General features: G+C 45.7%; 1 protein-coding gene across 3 annotated transcripts in view; it reads right to left on the bottom strand.

The window, feature by feature from the left end:
• zmp:0000000755 (phosphofurin acidic cluster sorting protein 1) overlaps nt 1–24,219 on the bottom strand; it is a 66,002-nt gene that overhangs the window by 3,723 nt on the left and 38,060 nt on the right. For all 3 annotated transcript variants that reach the window (XM_042066634.1, XM_042066635.1, XM_042066636.1), the window contains 19 exons: nt 23,330–23,492; nt 21,429–21,520; nt 21,219–21,299; nt 20,434–20,493; nt 16,904–17,049; nt 15,874–15,967; nt 13,452–13,535; nt 12,485–12,615; nt 11,932–12,064; nt 10,937–11,041; nt 10,499–10,605; nt 9,521–9,675; nt 9,248–9,358; nt 8,285–8,387; nt 5,007–5,049; nt 4,833–4,875; nt 3,367–3,487; nt 2,252–2,475; nt 252–365 (listed from right to left, as the gene is read on the bottom strand). In XM_042066634.1, coding sequence (XP_041922568.1) covers nt 252–365; nt 2,252–2,475; nt 3,367–3,487; nt 4,833–4,875; nt 5,007–5,049; nt 8,285–8,387; nt 9,248–9,358; nt 9,521–9,675; nt 10,499–10,605; nt 10,937–11,041; nt 11,932–12,064; nt 12,485–12,615; nt 13,452–13,535; nt 15,874–15,967; nt 16,904–17,049; nt 20,434–20,493; nt 21,219–21,299; nt 21,429–21,520; nt 23,330–23,492 — 2,110 coding nt within the window. The remainder of the gene's footprint in view (nt 1–251; nt 366–2,251; nt 2,476–3,366; nt 3,488–4,832; nt 4,876–5,006; nt 5,050–8,284; nt 8,388–9,247; nt 9,359–9,520; nt 9,676–10,498; nt 10,606–10,936; nt 11,042–11,931; nt 12,065–12,484; nt 12,616–13,451; nt 13,536–15,873; nt 15,968–16,903; nt 17,050–20,433; nt 20,494–21,218; nt 21,300–21,428; nt 21,521–23,329; nt 23,493–24,219) is intronic.

Below are 24,219 nucleotides of genomic sequence, written 5' to 3'. Positions count from 1 at the left end.
ACATCACCTGAAACAAATCCTCAAAACAAAAAAACTCAAAAACTATAAATAATCATTATTTGTAAGCAGAGTGGAAAAAATCAACTGTCAGTGTTAGCTAAACATTTAGAAGTACTGTAACATATGATGTTGATCCTCTTTTATAATCACTATTTGTAATCAGAGTGAAAAATCACCTGTCAGTGTTGGCTAAACAATTAGAGTGACTGTAATGTATGAGGTTGGGGGATTTAGCATTGTAAGTGCTGTACCTCTGAGCATGGTGTGCTGGTGCTTAGCCGTGCAGATCAGCCTGCTGATGCCGTCAATCACCTGGCTCTTGGTGTCCAACTCCTTCTCCTTGGGCTTCTTACTGAGGAAGATCACTGCAGGGAACAAGGGAGTAGAATGAGTGCATGTGAAATGGAGGATTCAAAACAATCCAGTCAGCCATACTCAGTATCAGCAGAATTTGGTCACTTTAACTGCCTTTCCTTCTTCAGTATTACCAGTAAGATGAAAGTATTTGTAAATACTTTACTAACTATACTAATAGTATTTTGCCTTAACCTCATAACATGACGAACGGCACTTTTGCCATTGTTTTAGTGGCCCACTATAGGCGATTACCGACCTAGCAACCTTCTGTGTTCGGGTAGGAATACTTTGTAGCAAAAGACGCATATTTAGTTTGTTTATTATTGTGCTTCTCAACTATAAGGGGAGCAAATCTTCTTCAATGTTACTTTAATATGAAATTTGACTGGATGGCACTTCTGAGTGCTTTGAGGTGATCTGAACCAGAGCTCAGCCTACTTTTTTTTGATCATCTGACCTAGTTTCCGAAAAACTCATGAGTGGAATGTTTCATGTTAGTCACACAAATTAGTTACACACAAATCTGACTGTCACATCAGAATGTACAACCAAGCACGGAGTTACCAAACTGTGCCCAGACTCTAGGACAGGGGTCTCAAACTCCGTGGGCCACTTCCGGCCCGGGTCCGGCTCAATTCCAGAGCTTCGATTCAAGCCCAAATTCGCTGCAAATTCTACTTTCAAGAAGTACTTGTATTACACGCGAGAAATACAAAGAAAATGTACATTTCTTTGTAATGACGTGGAAGCGATGCAGGCCATAGTTTTGCACAAATTGAAGCAGAAATACACCAAATGTTGAAAAAAAGTTCAGAAAGTGTGATAAAGTCTTGGGTCTGTTATTGACCTATTCTGATTCTGAAAGAGAATATCTACTTTTTGGAGATTATGATCGATCATCTATTGACAGTGATAGTCACAGTGCATCCTTGAATGGAGGTGCGTCTTTGCGTGTATATGACAGTGTCCACTAAGCATACCATGCTTATTTTGACCAACATAGCTGGAGGTGCCAGTGGTAATCGTGATGATAGTGCCCGTAATGGACGAGGTACAGACCGCAGGGGTAGTAAAAATAGGGCTCTGAAGAACTACAAAGTCACCCGCGATAGAAACTGATTTGACCAGGCTACTTTATTGTATAGTAGCATAGGGTTTGTGGTTATACTTAGTTTACTATTGTTGGTTTACATTTTACTGTTTTCCTGTTAATTTGTTATGTGGGTGAAATGACAAAAAAGAAAGTAAAACTGCTCAAATATGTTCAACATCCAGTATTTACTGAAAGGTGCATACTTTGAGGTGGTTGCCATCCAGTGACGTCATAATATACAAATTAGATGGGTACATTTACCCCCTTCATAAACTTTAAAGCTCAAAGATTTTTTATTAATATTTATTTTATCATTATTTTATTTATAAGCTTTAAAAGACTTGCTCTTGCACTGTTTGCAGTTTTGTGTTATACAGTATTTGAAATAAAATAAAACACTGCATTTTCAGATATATCCATGTTTTTTTTGCTTGTATTATTCTTGAACACTGACGTGGCCCTCCAATCAGATGACGTTGGCAGCAGTGGCCCCCAGCTCATTTGAGCTTGAGACCCCTGCTCTAGGACAATTTTGTAAGATATTACCACTATGCAGTCCTTTTTCTTAAATATACATTTTGAAATGAATACAACCCAGTAGCCTCAGCTTTATACACAGAACACACAGTACACATGCTGTTCATATAACTATGACACATGTTCTGCTAACACAAAGGTCCACTCCACTACAATCTCCAGTACCTGTCCAACCTATAGAACTTCACTTGACTCATAGAACCTTCACTTGACTCATAGAACCTTCACTTGACTCAGATAACCTTTACTTGTCCCCTGACTCACCCTTCTTGTTCTTCTCCTTGGTGACCACGGTCATGGCCATACCGGGCGGCGGTGTGAGCTCCCCACCACAGGGCAGCCGGCTGACCTGCAGCGAACGGAAGTTGCTCTTGAGCGTGTTCTTGAGGCCCACCTCCCTTTTCTCGCCATCCCGCTTCTTCTCCGGGCCCTGCCATGTCCAGTAGTCCACCTGCAGGCCCATCAGCTCGCCGCCCACGTACGGAGAACTGCGTGCACACACACACACACACACACACACACACGCACACACACACACACAAGCATTCATTCCTTCAGGAAATGTCACAGGGGTGGCATGTATGTCATGGGTGGTTGTCACCCAGGGAATTGAACTATGAAAGAGCAACACTTGGACACTTTCATATGATGTCCACCAGGGGTCAGTGTTGAGTTAGAAATTATGGCTTATTTCCTTGTGCTACACAAAACGATGATCAAAGTTTAAGCTTGCAAAAATTAGACGCAATGGTGGTTTCAGCTACAGCAAGTCCTGCTGCTCTTTCTATGCCATGCCATGCCATAATGGACAATCTCACGGTTTATAACTACTCACAGCTGAACAGCTGTGATTTATAGCACATCCTGAAGATACTCGTACACCACACATGGCTATAGCCAGTACCTTTATTTGGCTCTGGCTATAGCTAGACACAATCCAGCTGTCTACATTTGTCTTAACCCTCAGGGTTGCTATGGATTCTACACAGGCATTTCAACCCCATTTTGATTTGTTACGGTATTTTCTTACCACCTTAAATCCTCAGGATCTGCTTTCCATTTACTAAATCACTTCTGTTAAAGCTTCTACTGGAAAGAGAGAACTTTTGATTAATTTTCTTATGCCAAAATGTATTATCCCTGTAGCCTTACAAATAAGGGAACACTATTTTTTTTGCCTTGATTTGCTTGTTTGACTTCTATGTGGTTTATGTGTGTGATAATACATAGTGTGTGTGTGTGTGTGTGAGTGTGTGTGTGTGTGTGTGTGTGTGTGTGTGTGTGTGTGTGTGTGTGTGTGTGTGTGTGTGTGTGTGTGTGTGTGTATGTGTGTGTTTGTGTGTGTGTTAATGGATGGTAAAACGAGATAATAAACACACCCAGCTCCAGACAGACCGGCTGACACGGAGGGCGAGGGAGGGGGCGTTCCACACATCTCCTTCCCGTGGGGGACAACAAATTGGGGGGACGGAGAAGTGCCCATTGCATCGTCCGAGTCCACTGTGGACAGAGATAGAGAGATAGAGAGAGAGAGAGAAAGAGAGAGAGAGAGAGAGAGAGAGAGAGAGAGAGAGAGGGATGATGATGAGAGAGAGAACACACAGACATGAAATGTCAATACTGTGACTGACCACAGTCATGCTGCACCCCAGATGAGATGTCTGTACTGTGACTGACCACAGACATGCTGCACCCCAGATGAGATGTCTGTACTGTGACTGACCACAGACATGCTGCACCCCAGATGAGATGTCTGTACTGTGACTGAGTCTGACCACAGTAATTTCTAAACTAATGGAAATTAGATGAGTTGAAATAGTAAATTCTAAAACCTTCAGTGGCCAGAAGGGCCTTACAGTACGTGGTCATGGCCAAGTGGTTAAATGTAGGTCGACTACAGCAAAAAGTATAAAATTAGCTTCGAAAAACTAGTGCATGGCTCTATGTCAACCACATGGTCTCTAGACAAACTGTGTCAATCTAAAATGATGTGTAAAAACATGCCCAGACCCACAAACGACTACCACATCCCAAGATGCCATGTGACTACCGGTTTACTTCCTGCCACTTTAGGATTGCATTAATTCTGCCTTCAGTCCCCTGCGCATAGGCACTCACGGCTCTGCCATGCATACCTAGTACTAACATGTAAACATGTGAACAGGCACTCACTTGTCAGTGGAGAGCCATTTGTGTTCTTATTTGTGTTTTGTCTTAAGTAGTGACTCATCCGTCTAATTACTGTCGCCTTGACTGGATTGCGGTGGAATTGCAAATGTGTGCAGGCCTGGTGATGCTTTGTGGATGTCAACACACCGTTGCCATGGAAATTGGCTCAAACCGCTGACATCTACAAGGTTCCAATCAAGATGGATACTGGGACTGAGTTAAACTGAGCCTCAAAGCTGGGCCATGATGGAGGGCTGTAGAAAATACAACTAATCTTTTTTCCCTTTCTCATTTCAGAGTGCTGTGATTCACCCCTTCCATATCCATTTGTCAACCAGTTGGCAGTGGGATTCTAAATTAATCTATCATTCTTATAAAAGTAAGGCACGTGCCTTCTATTTCACATTCAAAGCTGGATGTCAAAATATTGTTATTACGTACTATTTGTTTCCATATTTTCCTCATGCATGAAGCAATTCTACATCAAAATTTCAACCAGAACCACAACGACTCTCATTCCTCTGAAAATCCTATAATAGCCCTTTCCTCCTCTTCCAGGAAACTGTCTCCATCTATACTTCTCCCCCACCAATCCTCTCCAACGAGCAATAGGCGGTTGGATGGAGAGTTTTCCCCTCCAGGTTGAATGCCGTGCTGGAAATAAGAGGCATATTACCTGATGTGGAGAGGCTGTGCTCGACAATGCCTACTTTCACAACCTGTGAGAGAGAAGAGAAGAGAAGAGAGGGTTTTCCACCTGCCTTATTATACACGCATGACACCGCTACTCAGCTTTATTGCACAGATGTCAAGGAGTCAGTTTGAGTTGAGCGTAACCAGGAGGACTTACCCCGATAAATGGCACAAATTTTTGGCAAGAGTCCTCGTCAGGGCTATGATTGGTGAGAGAGAGAGAGAGAGAGAGAGGAGTGAGAGAGAGAGAGAGAGAGAGAGAGAGAGAGAGAGAGAGAGAGAGAGAGAGAGAGAGGTTAGGCAGAGGCATGAGGGAGTGCTTGAGGAGAATATAGTATAAAGGGAATCAACACTCAATGACCCTGGACACAATCAGGATGTCCCATTGTATGAAATGGAACATGGTTGATTGGCTGGGTGAAATGGCACCGTCTTAGGGAGTTGCAATGATAGGGGAACATGGCAAGGGGAATAAACTGTGTTATGGGCACTTCAACTGAGAATAAACTGTGTTATGGGCACTTCAAAGGAAATCTTGTTTACATTTCATGTACGAGAGAGTTGAGCCCTCTTCAAGATTCTTTGATCTCTATAATGCATGTATGTCTATTTAGAACAAGTGGTTCATCATCAAAGCGGGTATGATGATTTGGTCCATAGCCCACTCTGAATGTGAGAGGACATAATTTGCGACATGGCTGCCTAGCCATAGAAAGGGAGGATCTAAAAGGTGTTATCTATGAAAAATAATGCATACATCCATCTCATTCACACATAATCTTCTTTTTGTGAAAGAAATAGCATTAAGCACCTCTTACACACTGAGCCATGGGATTTGCTCAAATCCTGCTGCTATGCAAAAGCAGATTTACATGAAACGCACATATTGCATCTACGTAGCCTTGCCGTGAGCGGTAAGCACTGCATAATATGCCAGCCATATAACTGCTTTGAAAGGAAGCATTAACTCGAATCTAATGCATCTCCCGCTACAAGCATTAGCCGTCAGCGAGTTCAGTTCAAGCTATCGAAATGCAGTTTCCCAGCTTCCTGTAAGTGAGTCAACCATGCGGGAGCGTGTGTGTGTGTGTGTGTGTGTGTGTGTGTGTGTGTGTGTGTGTGTGGGTTTGTGTGATGATGCCCACAGTACTCTTACTGCCACGTTCTGTGCTCTGTGCTCACAGCCAGGGAGCAGATGTAGGTCATCTAGAGGCTGACCCATCACCCCCCCCACCCTACTCCACCTCCGCGTCACTTACTGTACGGAGCACAGCTTTGTGAATGGCTCAGTGCATTTACTGCAAAACACTACCTCCCCTCCCCGCTCTCTCTCCCTCTCTCACACACACTCACACACACACTGGCACTCACACACACATGGTGACTCATGAGCTACCGCCCTGTGGTATTTCATCTATAGGCACCAACAGCACTCCCTCTGCTACTGCAGAGACAAGGACAGCTTGTCTTCTCAGAAGAACTTAGTGTATGAGTCGGCAGGAATCTAGTGTTACTGTAAAGACCTCATCATTTCGATGAATCAGTTTTGGAATGAGCGTGTCAAAACAACACTACTTGCACAAAGCATGCCAATCTGTATATGGATCAAAAGTATCAGAATCCCGCACTGCACTGACATAAAGTACATTGTCAAAGTAACCCAGACCAACATCGTTCAAGCTATAATTCTTGATTGAATGCTGCAGAATGAAAACTTCTCCCATGAAGTAGCAAATAAATGACAGTATATGATCATAACCTCATTATTATCTGTATCACTTCTGTCTGATGAAGCTTCATAGGTTGCTCCAGATGGCTTGTCATAATAAGTAACCTCAATTGGTGATTTAAGCCCTGCCACGCTGTTTTGCTGACACTTAATCCCTCATCAAAGTCTTCCCCTCTGGGCTTTGAACCTGTGAGGGAATTTGCATTGCCATCAATAATCTATTACTCGACTTCACTTGGCTGTATTTTTAGTAGAATTTGTCAGGCGTGTCTTAATAGGGATGTAATGAATAATCAAGCAGAGGATGAGTCACCCCCAAGGGGGAAACCACAGGAGAGGAGAGACAACGAGCAGGCTGGGGAGTTAAAGGCCACGGGACGGACAGGGAGGACCAGGAGACAGAAGGTCAGGACCAGGCAAACGGGCAGGAGGGAGAATGAGTGAGTGGGTATCGCAAGGAAAATAATAAACTTTGATTATAAGTAGGAAATAAAGGAAAAGTAGGAATTAGCGTAATATATACCTGATGTAAAAATCAAAATACAAGCTTCGCTTCCTGGGGTGCAAACAAAAGAGACAAAAGAAAAACAAACACAAACAACAAATGAGGGCAAGAGAGTGTTACTTTGTGAGGCAGTTTTGCAGAAGCCTTTAGTTGATTAGTTGAAGCGGGAGGAAAGAAAGAAAAGGAGAAAGTAAAGGTAGACCATCTCAGAGTGCACTTTAGTAAAAAAAAAACAAGTGTGTGAGAGAGAGAAAGAGAGAGAAAGGGTGAGGGTGGGGAGAGTGGACAGCGGCATAGCTGGGGTGAGGAGGACGCGTTTGAGAGAGAGAGAGCGAGAGAGAGAGAGAGAGAGAGAGAGAGAGCGCGCCGCCCGCCGCTCCTCACCATCGCAGGCCCCTGCCGCGGCCCAGAGTGGAAAGAATCCACTGAGTGATAAATGGAGGCTTAGCTTTCTCCAGTTCCTCTGCAGACAAACACAGGAAAGGGAAAAAGGACTCGCTCTAGCTGACTCCCTTTTCCACACTCACTGGCCTCCAATATTTTGATTCACCAGAGTGATTCATTCCAACAGAATTCGGGCAATTTCGTGTTACTCATACGATTCACATTCGAATACTCTAATTTGCCTGTACGGACCGGCCAATGTGCTCGTAATGGCCCATTCAAACAAATGGGTATTACCAATCAGAGTCGGTTTCGGGGCACTTTTGGAGAGAGAGGAGGTAGTTTCACTGTTTGTTTGAAGTGGAATTTAAACAGTTGCAGTGGACGATGCCAGGATGAGGATGGCCTAAGTCAGCGGAGCCGAGTCGATAAAGCAGTGACTGGGGCGGCTGCCATGTTGTGAGGAGAGGAGAGCAAACGGGGGGAGTCTGGAGAGAACGTTCTGGGGAGTTCTTCGGACTCAATGTGGCTGAAAGGGCCTCTGTCACATTTCCAGCCCTGGAACTGTTTGAGTCAGATATGTTTTAGCACACGCACACACACACATACACGCACACGCACACGCACACACACAGCCTCAGCTGTTCAAATTAAAACGTGCCCTTTACACTCATGAAGGCACACACATACAAAGGCATCAAACCAGAAACAAAACATCCAAATAAAAACATTTCAATAAATCTGAGCATGTGCACACACACTCACATAAAGGATATGCAATCTCTCTCTCGCTCTCTCAAACACCACCTGTGTGTACCTCTTTTGTTTGTAGGTAAGCATGGCCTCTGAGATTGGGAATTGATGGGACACATTGGCACCAGCCAGGTACTGGATAATCCTTCCAGCCACATCAAGATTATCTAATGCACACACACACACACACGAACCAACACACAGACAGAGATACACACATACAGCATAAACATTTACAATTGAATTCCCAATAGACATTATGTTTACAGTAATGAACACTAATGAGGTGCTGTATCTGTGCCTGTGTATTGTAGGCAGTGCTGCCACATGCTACAAGCTAAATGCTGGAACTATGACAGCATTATGTCAGTGGGCTTCTAACCTGACAGGTTGTGCAGGAGAAGAAGGAAGGGGGAGGGAAGGTGCCTGGCACATCTGCTTTGCTCCAAGCCACGACCACAGAGTCAAAGCAACTAGTACTAGCACTAACAAACACACAACAGTGTTCGAGCAGGGTGCTCCAGGCCAACACAGGCACCCACCCCACTCCAGTTAATGAGCACACATGTAGAGTGGACCACACTGTGCACTGCATGCTGTGTAGGTGCGCTGTTTCAGTATGTTTGTGTGAGTGGAAGTGTTTGGTGGTGGTGCATTATAAATATAAAAGAGTAGTGGTCTTGTGCTAGAGGTGTTACTGTAAGACATAAAGTCATACAGTACATGGGACATCGGCTTTAGTTTCATATAATGGATCACAATGAGCTCCCTCTCTGTCCCTTAAGTGTTAGTAGAGTACCTAAGGTCCAGTCCTCTGGAAGGAGGGTCCCTTATACAATGGTTAATGGTCAATGGTTACTATGCTTTCCTTTTTTAAGTCTAATCGGAAGACAGTTGTAGTTAATTTGTATGTATCTTAATATATAGTGGTATCTGCCATGTTGAGTAAGGTTTAGTGCAGTGGTGATGCAGGTTCACTCTGCCAAAGGTTCTAGGCTGGTGCTAAGGTTCCGTAAGAGGGCTTTACCTGTGGAGGGCGGTTCTGGCCTGCAGAAAAGCTCCCTCCACGCCGTGTCCATGAAGATGCTGTTGAACTTGCTGTCCAACGACGCCACATACTTTGCCAACGGATGGGATCCTAAACCAATGGATATCATATCATCAGATATGAAGCTCCTCAAAGAGCTCCATTGTTTTCTTAGGGCAAATACCAACCTCATACTTCAATGGTACCCCCTAGGCCTTCATAGCCACATGCATGAATACAGAAAGCAACAAAAATAGTATTTAGTCTTCGTACCAATGGGGATGACCAGGAAGCGGATGTAGCTGAGCCAATCGGGCGTCTTGTTGGCCAGCTGCTCCACGAAGAAGCGCAGCACCGTGCTGAGGTAGCTCTGGTCTCCTGCCACTGCGACCTTGATGGTGGGCGGCGTCTGGGCATTGCAGTTGCAGCTGTAGGAGACAGAAGAAGTAAAAAAAAAAAAAAAACATTTTAGTCTGACAGACAGAAAAGAAAAGATACGTAGGCCAGACAAATAAACATGCAGAAGGATAGAAAGAGAGAGAGGTGGAGGTTGGGGGCTAGGGACATAGGAAATGTAGCTGTTCAGGTAAGAGACAATAAACATTCAGATCATGAAACATGCTTCACTATGTCTAGACTTAACATCCCTTTAATGGAGGCTTTTGAAGGGCAATTCAAAATAGACACTTGTATAGCTGACTGTATTGCGCGTCTGGATCAGGCCCGTATCTGGGCCGATCACGGGCCGGTGGCTGACCCAGAGTCTCAGCACATTTTTTGGGGGGGAGCCCATCCGATGCTGAGGAGGACGTAAATCCTGTCTCAGAGTCTGGCTGTCCAACCCACGGCTCCCCCAGCCCGTGATCTGGCAGACATAACCCAGGCTGATTCAAGGGGGGGGGGGGGGGGGGGGGGGGGGGTTCCTACGCAGATGGAGGAAGTGCGGGCTGGACTGTTTGACAAGCTGAAGAGAGCGAGAGAAGAGGGATGAGGTGGGTCTGCTCCTTATATGGTCAAAATGTTATGAGATCCTGTAAAGTGCTTTCAGCGATGGAGCCGTGGGCACTGCATCTCAACAGTACTCATGGCAACCTGCCAGTGGGCGTTTCACAAGGTACAGAGAAAACCATCATCTTAAGTGAAGGACCAAGAACAGACTGCACATTGCACAGCCACCATCAAAAGCAGTGAAGAGGGCTGTCGGGTTGTTTGCACAGTGATTGGATCAGAAGTGCTTTGAGTGTGACTTACAATCTCTGGATGCGGGTCACAATGGTGTTGAAGGCAGCCTGCACGTCTGCAGCGGAGCAAGTGGACACAATGGGCCGATTCTGCTTATGCAGGACACCAGCCACATACTGCAGCAGGAAAGAATGAAGGGTGGGAAGAGAGAGAGAGAGAGAGAGAGAGAGAGAGAGAGAGAGAGAGAGGGAGGGAGGGAGGGAGGGAGAGTTACAGTAAATTAATGTGCTTTTTCTTTTTATTTGGTAACACTGTATCTAAAGTGTCATGCTAATAAGGCAACTTTGCATTGAATAGAACTGTTTCACACTACACAACAATGTTTCACACCACAGTACTCCCCACACACACACACACAAACACGCACACACACACACACACACACACACACACACACACACACACACACACACACACACACACACACACACACACACACACACAGACCTGGCCTTGCCAGTCCACTGTGTTAATGAGGATGATGCTCTCGGGAAGGCGCTCGTCTGAGATGAGGATCTGGTTCAGCTGGTCATACACCGACTTCCTGGGTACCTGTGACAGGACATCATTCGTCACATTACCAAACACAGTTCAAAGAAATGTGCCAGGATTGTGGCTCCATGCAGTGCTAATGTACTGGCCACTGAGACCTGCTTCAACATGTACCAACTTCCAAGCTCTTTGAGGATTTGGCTAGATTATGGCTATTGTGGAAGCTTATCACCGAAAGTTTGACACATTGCAAGGGGATTGACAGCATTCCTTAGCTTAGGCTTACTATAACAAGCACTTAGGAAACGACAACAGTCGTATAAATAGTCCAAACAATACCTACAGTGCAAAGTTCAGAACACACGTTATGCACAATCAACTGACATAATACCCATGTTCAGCAGTTTGTTATGTAACAACAAACACACAGAAAAGCCACTCGCTGTCAGCACACTCACTGCCCAACTGGTGTGACCAGCGTTAGTTTGACCCCATGTTTCCACCTCCCCCGAGGCCAGGAACCCTGATGCTGATTCATTATAGCAGTGACCATTGTTCCACCTCAGACAGGCCCGACAGCTTTATCACCCTACCTGGCGGAGGAGCGCTAAACCTGGTGCGTCAGAGGCGGACATGCTTAGTCCGAGTAGGAGGTGTTACTATTCACAGTTTGTTCAGGTAGTGGTGTGTTTATGGGAAACCAGTCTCGTAAACGGTAGCCTTTATGTATAAACCCATAAAACACATTGCTTAAATGAATGATAAAAAAACGAGAGCGCACCATAGATTCCTTGAGAGTTGTCAACTTAGTTGCTGAGAGCTCACGGCAGTGTTTATGGTTTTTGTGTGTGTGTGTGTGTGTGTGTGTGTGTGTGTTTGTGTGTTTGTGTGTGTGTGTGTGTGTGTGTGTGTGTGTGTGTGTGTGTGTGTGTGTGTGTGTGTCCTCTGACCTGTGTGACCAGCCGGGCCTCTGGGGAGCACTCGCTGTCCATGCTGGTGTTCCGCTCGCTCTGGGTGCGCGAGTTCTGCCGGTCCTTCATGGAGGTGCTGCGGGCGCGACGCTGCATGCGGCTCTCCAGTTTACTGCAGGAGATACACACACACACACACAAACATTCAACACCGCACGTTACCTCAGCAACCAAATCAAGGGCATTGAAGTTTTCCTAGCAATGCTGCTCCCTTATTTTTAACTAAATGGGATTTTGTGTGATGTGATAGAATGCATGATTCCCAGCATGAGTAGCCTCTACAAAGCCCCTTAGCTCTTCTAAAATCACTGCAACTTAAGCTTATTGCTTAAGTAAATACAGCTTGAAGAAAAATTGTTCCCTAGGGTTGTCCATGGCTGAAAGGAGCCAAATGTGTGTATCCACACAACACAGAGGGGCTCTATCAAAATGGCATATTTTCTCTCAGAGACTTTTGTACTGGTAGTAAGTTGTCGCTCGTCTGGTTGTACGGAGAGAGGGTCAGTATAAGTGGGCATTTAGTGCACGTTACCTGGGCGACATGTGGTTCTGGGACTCCATCTTGCAGAGTTTGCTCACAGTGTTGGCCAGGCGCTCAGCGTTCACCTCCCAGCTGCTGGTGACCTCCCCAACCACGGGCCCAAAGTCCTCCACATCCACCTCCTGCAGCCACACACACACACACACACACACACATACACAAGAGCCCTGTAAGACCCTGGACCATCATGGACACTCACCCATCACCAAGTATCACCATGTATGCAACTACAGCCATGAAGCACTGATTTCCATGGCAGCCTACATTCCTCAACTCAATCTCACAATGAGGACAGGAAAGCTTATTTTCTCAGCGGATATGTTAATGCTCCAGTTCCATGGACTAATAAGTGGGATTTTTTTTGTTCAGTAGGCACGAAAAACACCAATGTCTGTGTCGACAGGGTGTGAATCTGTCGAGAAACACAGGCGGCCCTCTGCCCCATGAACACATTGTTGCTATGGAGACCCTAATGCTAAGGGTCACAGGGGGTCAAAGAAAGCAGCCCGGCCTATTTCCTGTTCGTCTGAATAATGTAGATGGTTCATGGGGAGACCCGGCATGTCTGCACATCAGGGGAGCTGAGTGCAAGCAAGACGGCGTGTGTGTGTGTGTGTGTGTGTGTGTGTGTGTGTGTGTGTGTGTGTGTGTGTGGTGTCTGCGGGTAACAGAGAGATACGCAAGCCAGAGAACAGATGGCTAGAGCAGAGAGCTCAGATATTACTGCCAGAACAGACGCTGAATCACTCAGAGGAAGAACACTGATTCTACCTGTTCTGACTGTGTGACATTCCTGTCTCCTGTTTCCCACCACGCTCTCTGTCTCTCTCTGTCTTCATTCTACCACTCACTCTAATCTTTAAAGATACATTAACAAACCTATTAAAGCCAAAACAATGAAAGACAGAATTTTGGAATTTTTGTTGTATGCATTAAAATGAAAGAAAGCACAACCTACCCCTGTTGGAGAATCCATGTTGATGTCCTCCTGGTGCCGAGTCCCTGAAGGCTTACACTTTGCCACCGATAACAAGTCAGCACTCTGGAACAATACAAGAAAAGCACCAAGAGCATTGACACAGTCAGCCTGAAGGGGGCGATGTTAGTTTGCAGTCCTCCTACCTCTTCTCACCAGCTGGTGGAAAAACATCCTCTAAGGAGTGCAAAACAAACCACTACACATGTTTAAAATGCAGGTTCGTGCCACCCGCGGTCCATGGTGAAACCTTGCCAAGCCAGGCCGTTGTTTCACAAGCGGTGTGTGTGTGTGTGTGTGTGTGTGTGTATTGGGGTGCAGTGTGTTTTCTGTTTTTGCAACTTCACAGAGACTTCACAGGGGGAGGCAAGGATATAAATATCGGTAGGCCGGGGCGAAGCAGACTGCCTGGCTTTGATGCTCTCACACTTCTCTGAAGACGTGTTTTAACTCAGCACTACCTCTCTCCTCCACTCTCTCTCTCTCCTCTCTCTCCCTCCCTCTTCCACTCTCTCTCTCTTCTCTCTCTCTCTCCCTCCCTCCCTCCCTTTCTCCCAGTCTCCCTTTCCCTTGAGTTAAGGTGACAGGCGCGCACAAACACAGGATACAGCCATGCACCGTGGAGTTCACAACCCAGTTCGCTTTATTACCCATAAACATTCTTTCAGACTTCAGGCAGCGAAATGACAAACAGACCCACTTTCTGGTTTCGGATGCACTTTCATGTACTTCACACAAACACACACACACACACACACACACACACACACACACACACACACACACACACACACACACACACATATATGTTATGGCCTCAGTTAATCAACAGCTGCTTTCGGCATTTGTGTCAAAACATCAAATTGGCCACTTGATCCTTGATGTATCTGTGACCTCAGCTCTTGCCCTTGAGTCCTGAGGAAGCAGTATGTTTTGATCCCCAGCAGATTGGCCGAGTGTGTCTGAACTGCCTGTCGGGGGTGTTGATGGCTGACATGCCTGTGCACGCACACCCTCTCTCAGATGTCCATGAATGACGCTCCAGGGATTCTGAGAGTGCCTGGCATTAACACGGGCTGAACGGACAAGCGGGTAGGAGAGGGGAGGGGTGGGGTGGGCATCTCATGTCAAGCCCTAAAAATACCCGACGGTTTGGGGCGGCCCTGGGAGGGAAGGTGAGACGCCACCTCTGTGACCCTCCCTGCACCCCCTATCACCTCTCCCACACAAACACATATGCTCACACCCACACCCACACAGACAGATACACACTCTTGCCCACAGCAGATAGGAATAGTATGGCTGGGAGCATTGACTCCACTGATACAGAGCATTAAGTCCTCTGATAAAAAGCTAGATGATGTCCATTATGAGCCTTTCCTAACATAGCTATGGCTGCTTGAGAGCTTCCCTCCCTATCATTGAGACACAACAGTGGCAGCTATCACCACCACTGCGATGTTTGGGTAAATGTGGTGCTTGTGACATTGGTACATGATTATTCAATGATTCAATGTTAATAATTTTACAGGCATACAGTATGTGGCTATGCCTGTGCATACATGCCAATAGCATGGGTATAGCTTTACACTGTGTGTGTGTCTCCACCACTGGGTGAGTGAGAGAGGATTATCGTAAGTGACCCACAGTCACTTTATCGTAAGTGACCCACAGAGTGAATGGAAGGCCAATATGGCTGTGCATTCACTCACTCACTCTCCCCTAGCACTGGATCAGGTGAGGTAAGATTAATGAACTCAGTCTGCGAGTCTTAGGGCATAATTCACCGTAAGTGTTGGCATAAGTCAATTACGGGGTGACGCCGTGTATTTCTATAGAGCCGAAGAGGCTGAACGGAGATGAAGTAAGTTGCGAGGTGACAGCATCCCCTTGGGCCAGTGCCAGGCGACGAGGCGCGAAGACAGGAGGAGGAAGAGGAAGAGGAAGAGTAGGTGTTGTTGCCCGAAGGTGAGGAATGGCCACTACAAGAACAGAGTGGACAGGGCTCCTGGCCATCCTCCGGAGGCTTTTTAAGCACTATTCCGAGCACATCTCATTTATTCAAATTCACTATTCATTTTGTTGACACACACTTGGCTGAGGCTTCTGCTCACTCAGTAAGTTCCAGAAACTCTAGAAGCTCCAGAAATATTTCGGTCTCTCGCTCAGACCCTTTCCCGTGTTGTTAAAGCGCCTGAAAACTGAGAAGAGTGAGCAGACGTGAGTGGAGGTGGAGTAACCCGCAGTAAAAATGTGTATCCCCGGCCAAACGCCTGCACGGGCCAAGTGCTGAAAGTATCCATTTAGTCCAGTGTGTCTGTTGTCCATGGCCTTAAGGTGAGTGAATGTGGGTGAAGTAAGGACTGTGCTTTAAAGGTGGTGAGGGGGGGGGGTTTAAACTCACTGCGCAGCTGCGGTCGCGAGGCTGACTCCTCTGGCTGTGCAGGCTGCCGATCTCCGTCTGGGAGCTGGAGTGGGACATGCCCTCAAAAAACGGCCTGAAGGACGAAGGAGAGCGGAGTTAGAGGGAGAGGTTGCGTCGTGCACAGATGTCTACCGATGTTATGTCTCATTTCAATGTGTGTCTGTGTGTGCTTTGAGCAGGTATGACAAAAAACAAAAACTGTGGTTGTTTCAGTGATGCTGTTTTATTCAATATTTAGCCTAAACCCACCAGTGCATACAGTATATTAGGAACACAATTCAAGGTTCAGAGTGCTTGATTGCTAGCCTAGAAATCTAGACGCACCCTAGCGGCGGCAAATTAATTTGCTCAGCCTGTACGTCTAGTATCAAACCATAGGGATTTCTATTGGCTGACGCCGTGGACCTCATCCAATCACAGTGCTCTATTTTGTTAGAGAGTCTTAAGGCGGGCTTAACAGGATAACGACAGTCCTGCGACGGTGAACAACAAGGAAGGTGGCTATGGCGAACGAAGAGCTGTTGTTTGAATCGGCGTTGGCGTCAACTTTGGAGAAGTTGGACTTGTGCTTTTCTTTGAAAGTTGAGCAACACAATGCACTTAAGTCATTCCTTTCGAAGAAGGATGTATTTGCCGTTTTGCCGACCGGATACGGATATGGTCGTAGCGCTGGCATGCCTAGGCAGTTTGAAAGACAATTCTCTGCCCGCCCCTTGGATTAAGCGAGGTGAATGGTTTGATGCCAGACTATACATTTCAATGATATAGGATGGCCCGCCAGGCTACTTGATTGCCTCTTTCGAGGTAATTTAGTAAGAGAGGCATTGTAGCAGGCACTGGGTGATTAAAATGGACCAGCCAGTAAGGTCAGATATTGACTGGACCAGACCTGGAGGGACCTGATCAGCACAAAGATGCATTGATGACAAACCTGTGCTAATTTAGACTAATAACAAAGCTGTTGAGATTTTGACTGAGGAGTTGTGGGTGCGGTGCGGGAGCGTCTTACTTGAGTTTGGGTTTGGGTGTGCTCATGACGCTCTCGTTGTCCTCCATCTCGGGGCCACTGTCGCTCTGGTTGTCCAGGCTGTCGTACAGCAGGTCCAGATCCTCCTCCACCTCCTGGGTCTGGTCCACCGGGTCGGAGTCCAGAACCTGTCCATGAATACAGTTGTCAGAAGACTGTAAAGAATGATCTACATTTACATTTAGCAGACACTTTTACCCGAAGACAATTACAGTATATTACAAGGGCCATTGTCCCCGGAGCAACTCGGAGTTAAGTGCCTTGCTCAGGGGCACAATGGTGGAAGTCAGGAATTGAACCCACAACTTTTCAGGCTACTGTATTCTAGCCCAACTCTTTAACCACGATGCTACCACCGCACAATCTATATATAAAGGTAAACAAGAGACAGGAAGCCCACGCTGTGCCCTAGCCTAGTTTGCTCATGGAGAATGACATTATGGCAGTGTCTCTAAGATTGACACAAACATAATTATCCAAACAGCTTCCAACACAGAGATAAAAGAGGTCATTAGAACAAACGGAACAATGTGTGTCAGAATCATCAAAAAATGAATAATTACTCTATGAACAATTGTGACAAACAAACTTCAACTCGTCTTCTCCACCTGCCTCCTCTTTCCAACTAAACACAATCAATAGCGATCATATCAATCAAAAGTTAAGTTAAGTTAGGGGCACTGATCTGGATACTGGTAATCCCTCACTACTGAGACATGTAGCAAATAGAAAAGCCTTAATTAACTAATGAGAATGATGGGAATTAAAAATTCACTGCAGTTTTCATTTCAACTCAATCCTGCAATATTGTCAGAAGCACATTGAACAAGCAAGAGAGTGGTGACAGAAATGAGCAAATAACTAAATAAATAACTAATATCAACCAAGTGCAATTATAAATTTACCCCTAGGCACAACTTTAATTCTGCCATTCTAATTTGTCACAGACACAGGGATTCAACATACAGTATACTCATTACTGTCACTGCTCTGACCTACATTCTGCGATATATATATGGGCATCCATACGTGCCATATCTTACACAAGCATGCTTCCAAGCTCTCCCTCCTAAACATGTTATGTGTGTCACTCACACACACGCATACTGTGCATTCAAATACATTGACAGAGAAGCTAACAAGTGCACAGTGGACTGTACTGTCTGTATGTCTGTGTGTTCTATGTGAGGGACAATGAGGGACAATTCCAGCATCCCTGGATTAAAGGTCGTGTCACTCTTGAAGAGCATTCATAGTCTACTACGGGCAATTCAGCAGAAGTGAGCGTGACGTCACTTAAACTGGATATGGCTCAGCATAATTAATTGGTTTGATAAACTACACTACAAATTAAAAAAGACATTGCATTAGTACATACTGAAAAGACCTGGATTCCTTTACACACTCACAACCCGTGGCACACGCATACTCCTTCACAATTGCATTGCAGCTGTAGGTCCACACTGATCCAGTGCAATTGTAAAGGCAGCTGAATCATACACCATTATGGCTTTGATAAAAATCAAGCATATGCACAAAACACACACACACACACACACACACACACACACACACACACACACACACACACACACACACACACACACACACACATCCTTCATTCTTGTAGCTGTGCAATGTCTTAAAATGCCACCCAATGGCAAAAAACATATGTGTTCAAAAGCGGGTAAATGTACGAGGAGAAATGTGAAAGGTTATGAAAACAAACAGGGCCATGAGAGGTACGAGCCCTGTATAAGCTGCCGTCTCTGATCCTGCTTTGCCGTAGTATTGGCGAGTGGACCTGAAGCATGGAGGATACTATTTCCAGGCAGCCTGAGCTTCAACTGTCCGCTGGCAGCGAAATCGGCAGCTTACCAATCGGACCATTAAGACCCAGACTTGGCAGAGTGCACAGCAGGCTCTCAAAGGCGGCTTCTCTCTCTCTCTCTCTCTCTCTCTCTCTCTCTCTCTCTCTCTCTCTCTCTCTCTCTCTCTCTCTCTCTCTCTCTCTCTCTCTCTCTCTCTCATGCTCTCCGTGGGGTTGGACGTATTTACATCTGTCAATAGACTGCCCTGCACTCTCCATTGAAAAGATTAAAATGTGTTAACAAGGGGATTGGAGAAATTGACAGAAATCTGCCAAGGAGAATTGTGCCATGGGCAGATTTGACCCCAAGTGTAAAATTCAAACCCAACTGCATGCAATTTCTCTCTCTCTCTCTTTCTCTCTCTTTCTCTCTCTCTCTCTGTCGATCCCTCCCGCCCTATCACACACACACACACACACACACACACACACACAAACATACAGGCAGAGGCATTTCGACACTAAAATACATTCACTGATCATACAAAACGATGAAAACGATACAAATCTTTACTCTGTTTTAAACAAAAATAAATTCAGCCTGACTAATTACTTGCAGCTCTGGCTAGTGCTAACTGCCACTGAGAAAAAGAGAGAGCAGAGCGCTGAACCCATTCAGCTTAAGCACCCATCTGCTTGTCAACTTTCTAGCCCTGAACAAGAACCCGTACATGGGGCGAAGTCCGGTCCCTTAATGTTGCTGCAACACAGCACAATTATGGTCCTGCGCCTACTGGGCCATGACCAAAGCCACAGGAGTTACGCGCAGCCACCATGTGGATGGACAGGCGAGCTAATGAACTCAGGCCGAAATGGAATTAGCAGGCACACAGTAAACAGAGGGTAATGGATTTATTGCTAGGGGCTAACGCTAATGGCATTCATTATTAGTTGTAGGGGACATTAAGGACAAGAGGGGTTTTCCAAAGGGGCCTGTAGATGAATACTGTGTGCGTGCGTGCGTGTGTGTGCGTGTGTGTGTGTCTGTGTGTCAATCCCTATCAACTACTTTGACTTGCCTGCTTTATCTTTTTCTTTAAAGCAACACCAAAGAACTTTCCCTCTGTCGCACGCACGCTATTTGTTTATCCAGCACCGCTTTGCAGATAACGATGTCCACAGACAAGGTAGAATATTTTGCATGACTTATAAAAGCACGATGTATTGCGACATCAGATGCAAGTCAAAATTTGTAGTTTCTTATGTCTCGTTCCATCGAACTACAGATCTGCTACCCGATCTGGCAAACTTACATAGTGCGGTTATAGCCGATAGAGGGCCGCGAAGCGAATGCAGAATTGCCGTTCACCCTGTTACGAGTTGATGAACCACTGAAACAATTTTGGAAACATTATTTTAAGGTATAAAAAACTCTTTGGTGTTGCTTTAAGGTCTTTTCTGAATGATTATAAGGCCTCCTACATGGAGGTTAGTGACAAATAATCTTACTTCCTGAATGACCACAGGGTCACGATGATGATGTACACAAATACTTACCTGAGAATCATCCAATAAGAGAAAAGATAGAGACAGAGTAGAGTTAGAGAGGACGGCCTATCTTTGTCACCACTCTCTTTCATGAAGGCGGGGGAAAACTACTGACAGTGGGTTTGGAGTTGGGGACTTTGCAGTTATGACTCACCTCGTCAGTCACCTTGAACCTCTTGAGTAAGGCCACAAACTTCTGCTTGAAGTTGGGTTGCTGTTGAAGAGGGGAGAGGAACCAGCACAAGCGTTAATTGACTGAGAGGCTGAACAGAGGGAGCTAATTTACCGTGACACATTATAGCTGCGTGAGGGAAAGGGAGGGGTGGGGGCGCTTCAAAGGGCGGCTTCTCTCTCTCTCTCTCTCTCTCTCTCTCTCTCTCTCTCTCTCTCTCTCTCTCTCTCTTTCTCCGCCATTACGAGCGCCTCACCACACTTCCTCCGTGACCGTTGTCACAGCAATTGTGTGCTCCCCCGGATTAGTCATTCACTGCGGCTCTATATAAAGAGCATTTCTTTTTGGTCTCACTTGCAAGCGCCGGGCGCTCCGCTAAGTGCTGCTAACGCTCAGAGAATGCCATCTGAAGTCTCCCCATGGAGACGGCAACCCACACTCTGAGCTTACCTTCCCTCTGCTGTTAATTGATTTCAAAGTCTGCCTCAGTCCCCCATTAAAGGGCATGTTTTTTTTCTGTCTCCTAGAGAGGCGTCTATTTTTAACTTTAAGGTGGAAAACAGGCTGAATTAGGCCTGAAGCTAACTTATGAATGGACGAGGCAGTGCATTAAGTCAGCTGTTCAAAGTCTTGAAAGAATAGTAGGCTATAATAATAAAATCTTGGCAAAACAGATTGTATTGATACTGTCTGTTCTGGTATGCAAATATGAACCTAAATTCTTACTAGGGTTGAAATTTAGTGGCCAGCTGATTATGTGAGCTCACCCTTGTCATCGAGGTTGTTCTGATCATTTTCCTCCGTGACTTCTTCGGCTTCCGTACCTCATCATCCTCATCGTATATGTCCTACAAGTTTTGGAAAGTCATGCATCATATTTTGGCTCTGTATGGTATTACAACTTAATTGTCGACCAGGCTGTGTCTTAATGGGTATCCTACAGTGGCACTGCATGTAAAAGTTTTAATGCAGATTACCTGTCCATGCACCGCATCGTCACTGGCCTCCTGTTCTGAGGAATAACTGTCATCATCCTCCTCAGAATAGTTATCCATATCAGGAGAGCGATCTGTTATAGATACATACACACACACGCACACACACACACACACACACACCACACACACACACACACACACACACACATACACACCACACAGACACACACACACACACACACACACACACACACACACACACCACACAGACACACACACACACACCACACAGACACACACACACACACCACACAGACACCCCCCCCACACACACACACACGCAAACACACAACACACACCACACAGACACACACACAAAGACACACACACACACCCCCCCCCCCCCCACACACACACACACACACACCACCCCCCCCCCCCCCACACACACACACACACACACACACACAGAGAGAGAGAGAGAGAGAGATCAGGTCACTGCTTTTAAGCACACACCTGATGTTTGACCACTGAGCACTGTTGATACTAAACACATCCTGTGGCCTGCTGTTTTGCAACAGCCAGACTGTGTGACCGAGGACAGACACCTGATACCTGCTGCCCCTGCTGCTCGCATTAACTCTTCCCAGACACTTCCATTTATAGCCTGTATGTAGATCCTTGTGCTTGGGTCGCGACTAAAGTTCTTATGGGTGTGTGTGCGTTTGTTTGTGTTTGAGTATGTGAGTGAATGAGACAAGGTGAGAGAGAGAGAGAGATAAAAAGTTATATATATAGAGAGAGAGAGACGGATAGAGAGAGATAGAGAGAGAGAAAGAGAGAGAGGGGGAAAAGTCAGAGTAAGACAGAGACGGCAAAAAAGCAAAGAGTGTGACAGGTGCCCTGACACTAGTCCAACGATCAGCTGGTCAGCTAACACGCTGAGAGAAAGGCAAAACCTGCTGCTGGACTCCAGCAACACAATCAAGAGCTTCCGAATCCAGAGGAGGCCCCATGTCATTAGGAAAAGTGCAGCACAGCATGGAAAAGCTCATTCACTGTGGATCATTTTATGCACATGTAGGGCATCTGCATCAGACATCAAATCCCGCAGATAATCGCACAGACCCCGCAATGAACTCAGCCATGCTTGTGCTTGTCCATCAGAGAAGTGACCGCCTCAAGTACGCAACACATTCTCAAGTATCCTCGAAACTCTCCACTTTAATCTCTTGAGACTGTACTGGACAAATAATCTGCCTCCCACCGAAACAAGTGATCCGATCACTCTAAAAAGAAAGAGTCAGTGAGTACTCTGAATGGGACGCCCACTGCGTCAGGCTGTTTTTGCAGAGAGACTGAAACATGGGTTGGTGATTGCGGGCGTGATGTCCTGAAAGCAGAGACGCGGGGCTGTGTTCCAGTACTGTCCCTGCAGACCTGATGTCTGTGGGATGAAATCAACACATGCAGGTCCTCTGACGCAATGGTTGATGGAGACAGACAGAGAGAGCGAGAGAGCAAGAGAGAGAGAGAGAGAGAGAGAGAGAACATACTGTATGGGAGAGAAGAGGTGGGAGAGACTCAAATCTGGTCACAAAATCTGTGTGTTAACAGGAATGTAAATATATGAGCAGATATATGTCAGCATGTACATGATGTTTCTGTAATGTGTAATGTTTCAAATGTTTCAAACTCACACCCATTACAGTAGTGCCACTGAGAAATGTACATTTCTCTTGGATCACATATTGCATGTGCTGCAATACACCCTCTGATCTCCAACTACAGCAAACACATCACACTAATGCATTGAGTTAGACTGTAGGAGAGACAGGGCCATTCAGCAGCCTTCACTCTAAGATTAAGCAGGCTTGTAACAGATGGGTGTCCAATCTGACCAGCAGGAGAAGGAAGGGTGCTAGGACGCTGGGACACACCTGAGGTCTTGGTTTTGGGCCCGGCCTGGCCGCTGCTATCCTCGTGGTCGATCGGCTGGCTGGACAGAGAGAACACGCTGATCTCGGCCATGCGGGCCGGAGCCTCCTTCACGTTGCTATGGAGACCTAGGATCTGGCCTCCTTCCGTAGGATGCTGCATCACCTGAGTGTGGCAGGAGAGGGAGAGGCTGTGGTCATGGGTAATGTCCTGATGTGTCTATATGTTTTACAGTCACTCAGACACTTGTGTAGTTGATAAATCATGCACAGTCAGGACTACACATCACTTTGGCAAATTGGGGGAGGGAGACAATGTGTCTTTCTGTCCTCTAAGGGACTCAAAGGGTCATCGTCTGAGAAAAAAAAATGCTGTCCTTCCGTTGACTCCATGCTAATAATCCACTCAATTCCCTTTTTGTACTATCAAGTACTATCACATGCATTAGCAACTGACAATTCTTTCATTTGATCACAATCTTTTACCATGGGACGAATACTTATGTAATATAATTGAAGCAGGTATAACTGATATATGAAAATGATTCCATATAAATGTAATTTCTATAAGGGATACAATTACTGGGGAAATGGCTCATTATTAGTCCTGTATAAATGGAGCCTCTGTATCCCCTAATTGTTTATTTGTTAACCAGCCCGTAAAAGGCTCTCCACAATTAACTTTAAAAGATTGTAAAAGTTGCTTATATAGCAGGCCTGCATAAATGAAACTGTGATGTTGGCAATCCTATAAAATGTAAGTACCTCACTGTTTTAGTCTATTTTAGAGCAAATAAAACTAAATCACACAATTGTTCCTTACAATCAATGATGTGATTCACTATGCTATCGTCCCTTGAAATCAATGTTTAAAGAGGGAATAAAACTATGGA

The sequence above is a fragment of the Alosa sapidissima genome, chromosome 16 (genome assembly GCF_018492685.1).
Source record: "Alosa sapidissima isolate fAloSap1 chromosome 16, fAloSap1.pri, whole genome shotgun sequence".
NCBI classification, from domain to species: domain Eukaryota; kingdom Metazoa; phylum Chordata; class Actinopteri; order Clupeiformes; family Clupeidae; genus Alosa; species Alosa sapidissima.
The sequence above is the reverse complement of the archived record's forward strand: the minus strand, read 5'-3'. Positions and strand labels throughout refer to the sequence as shown.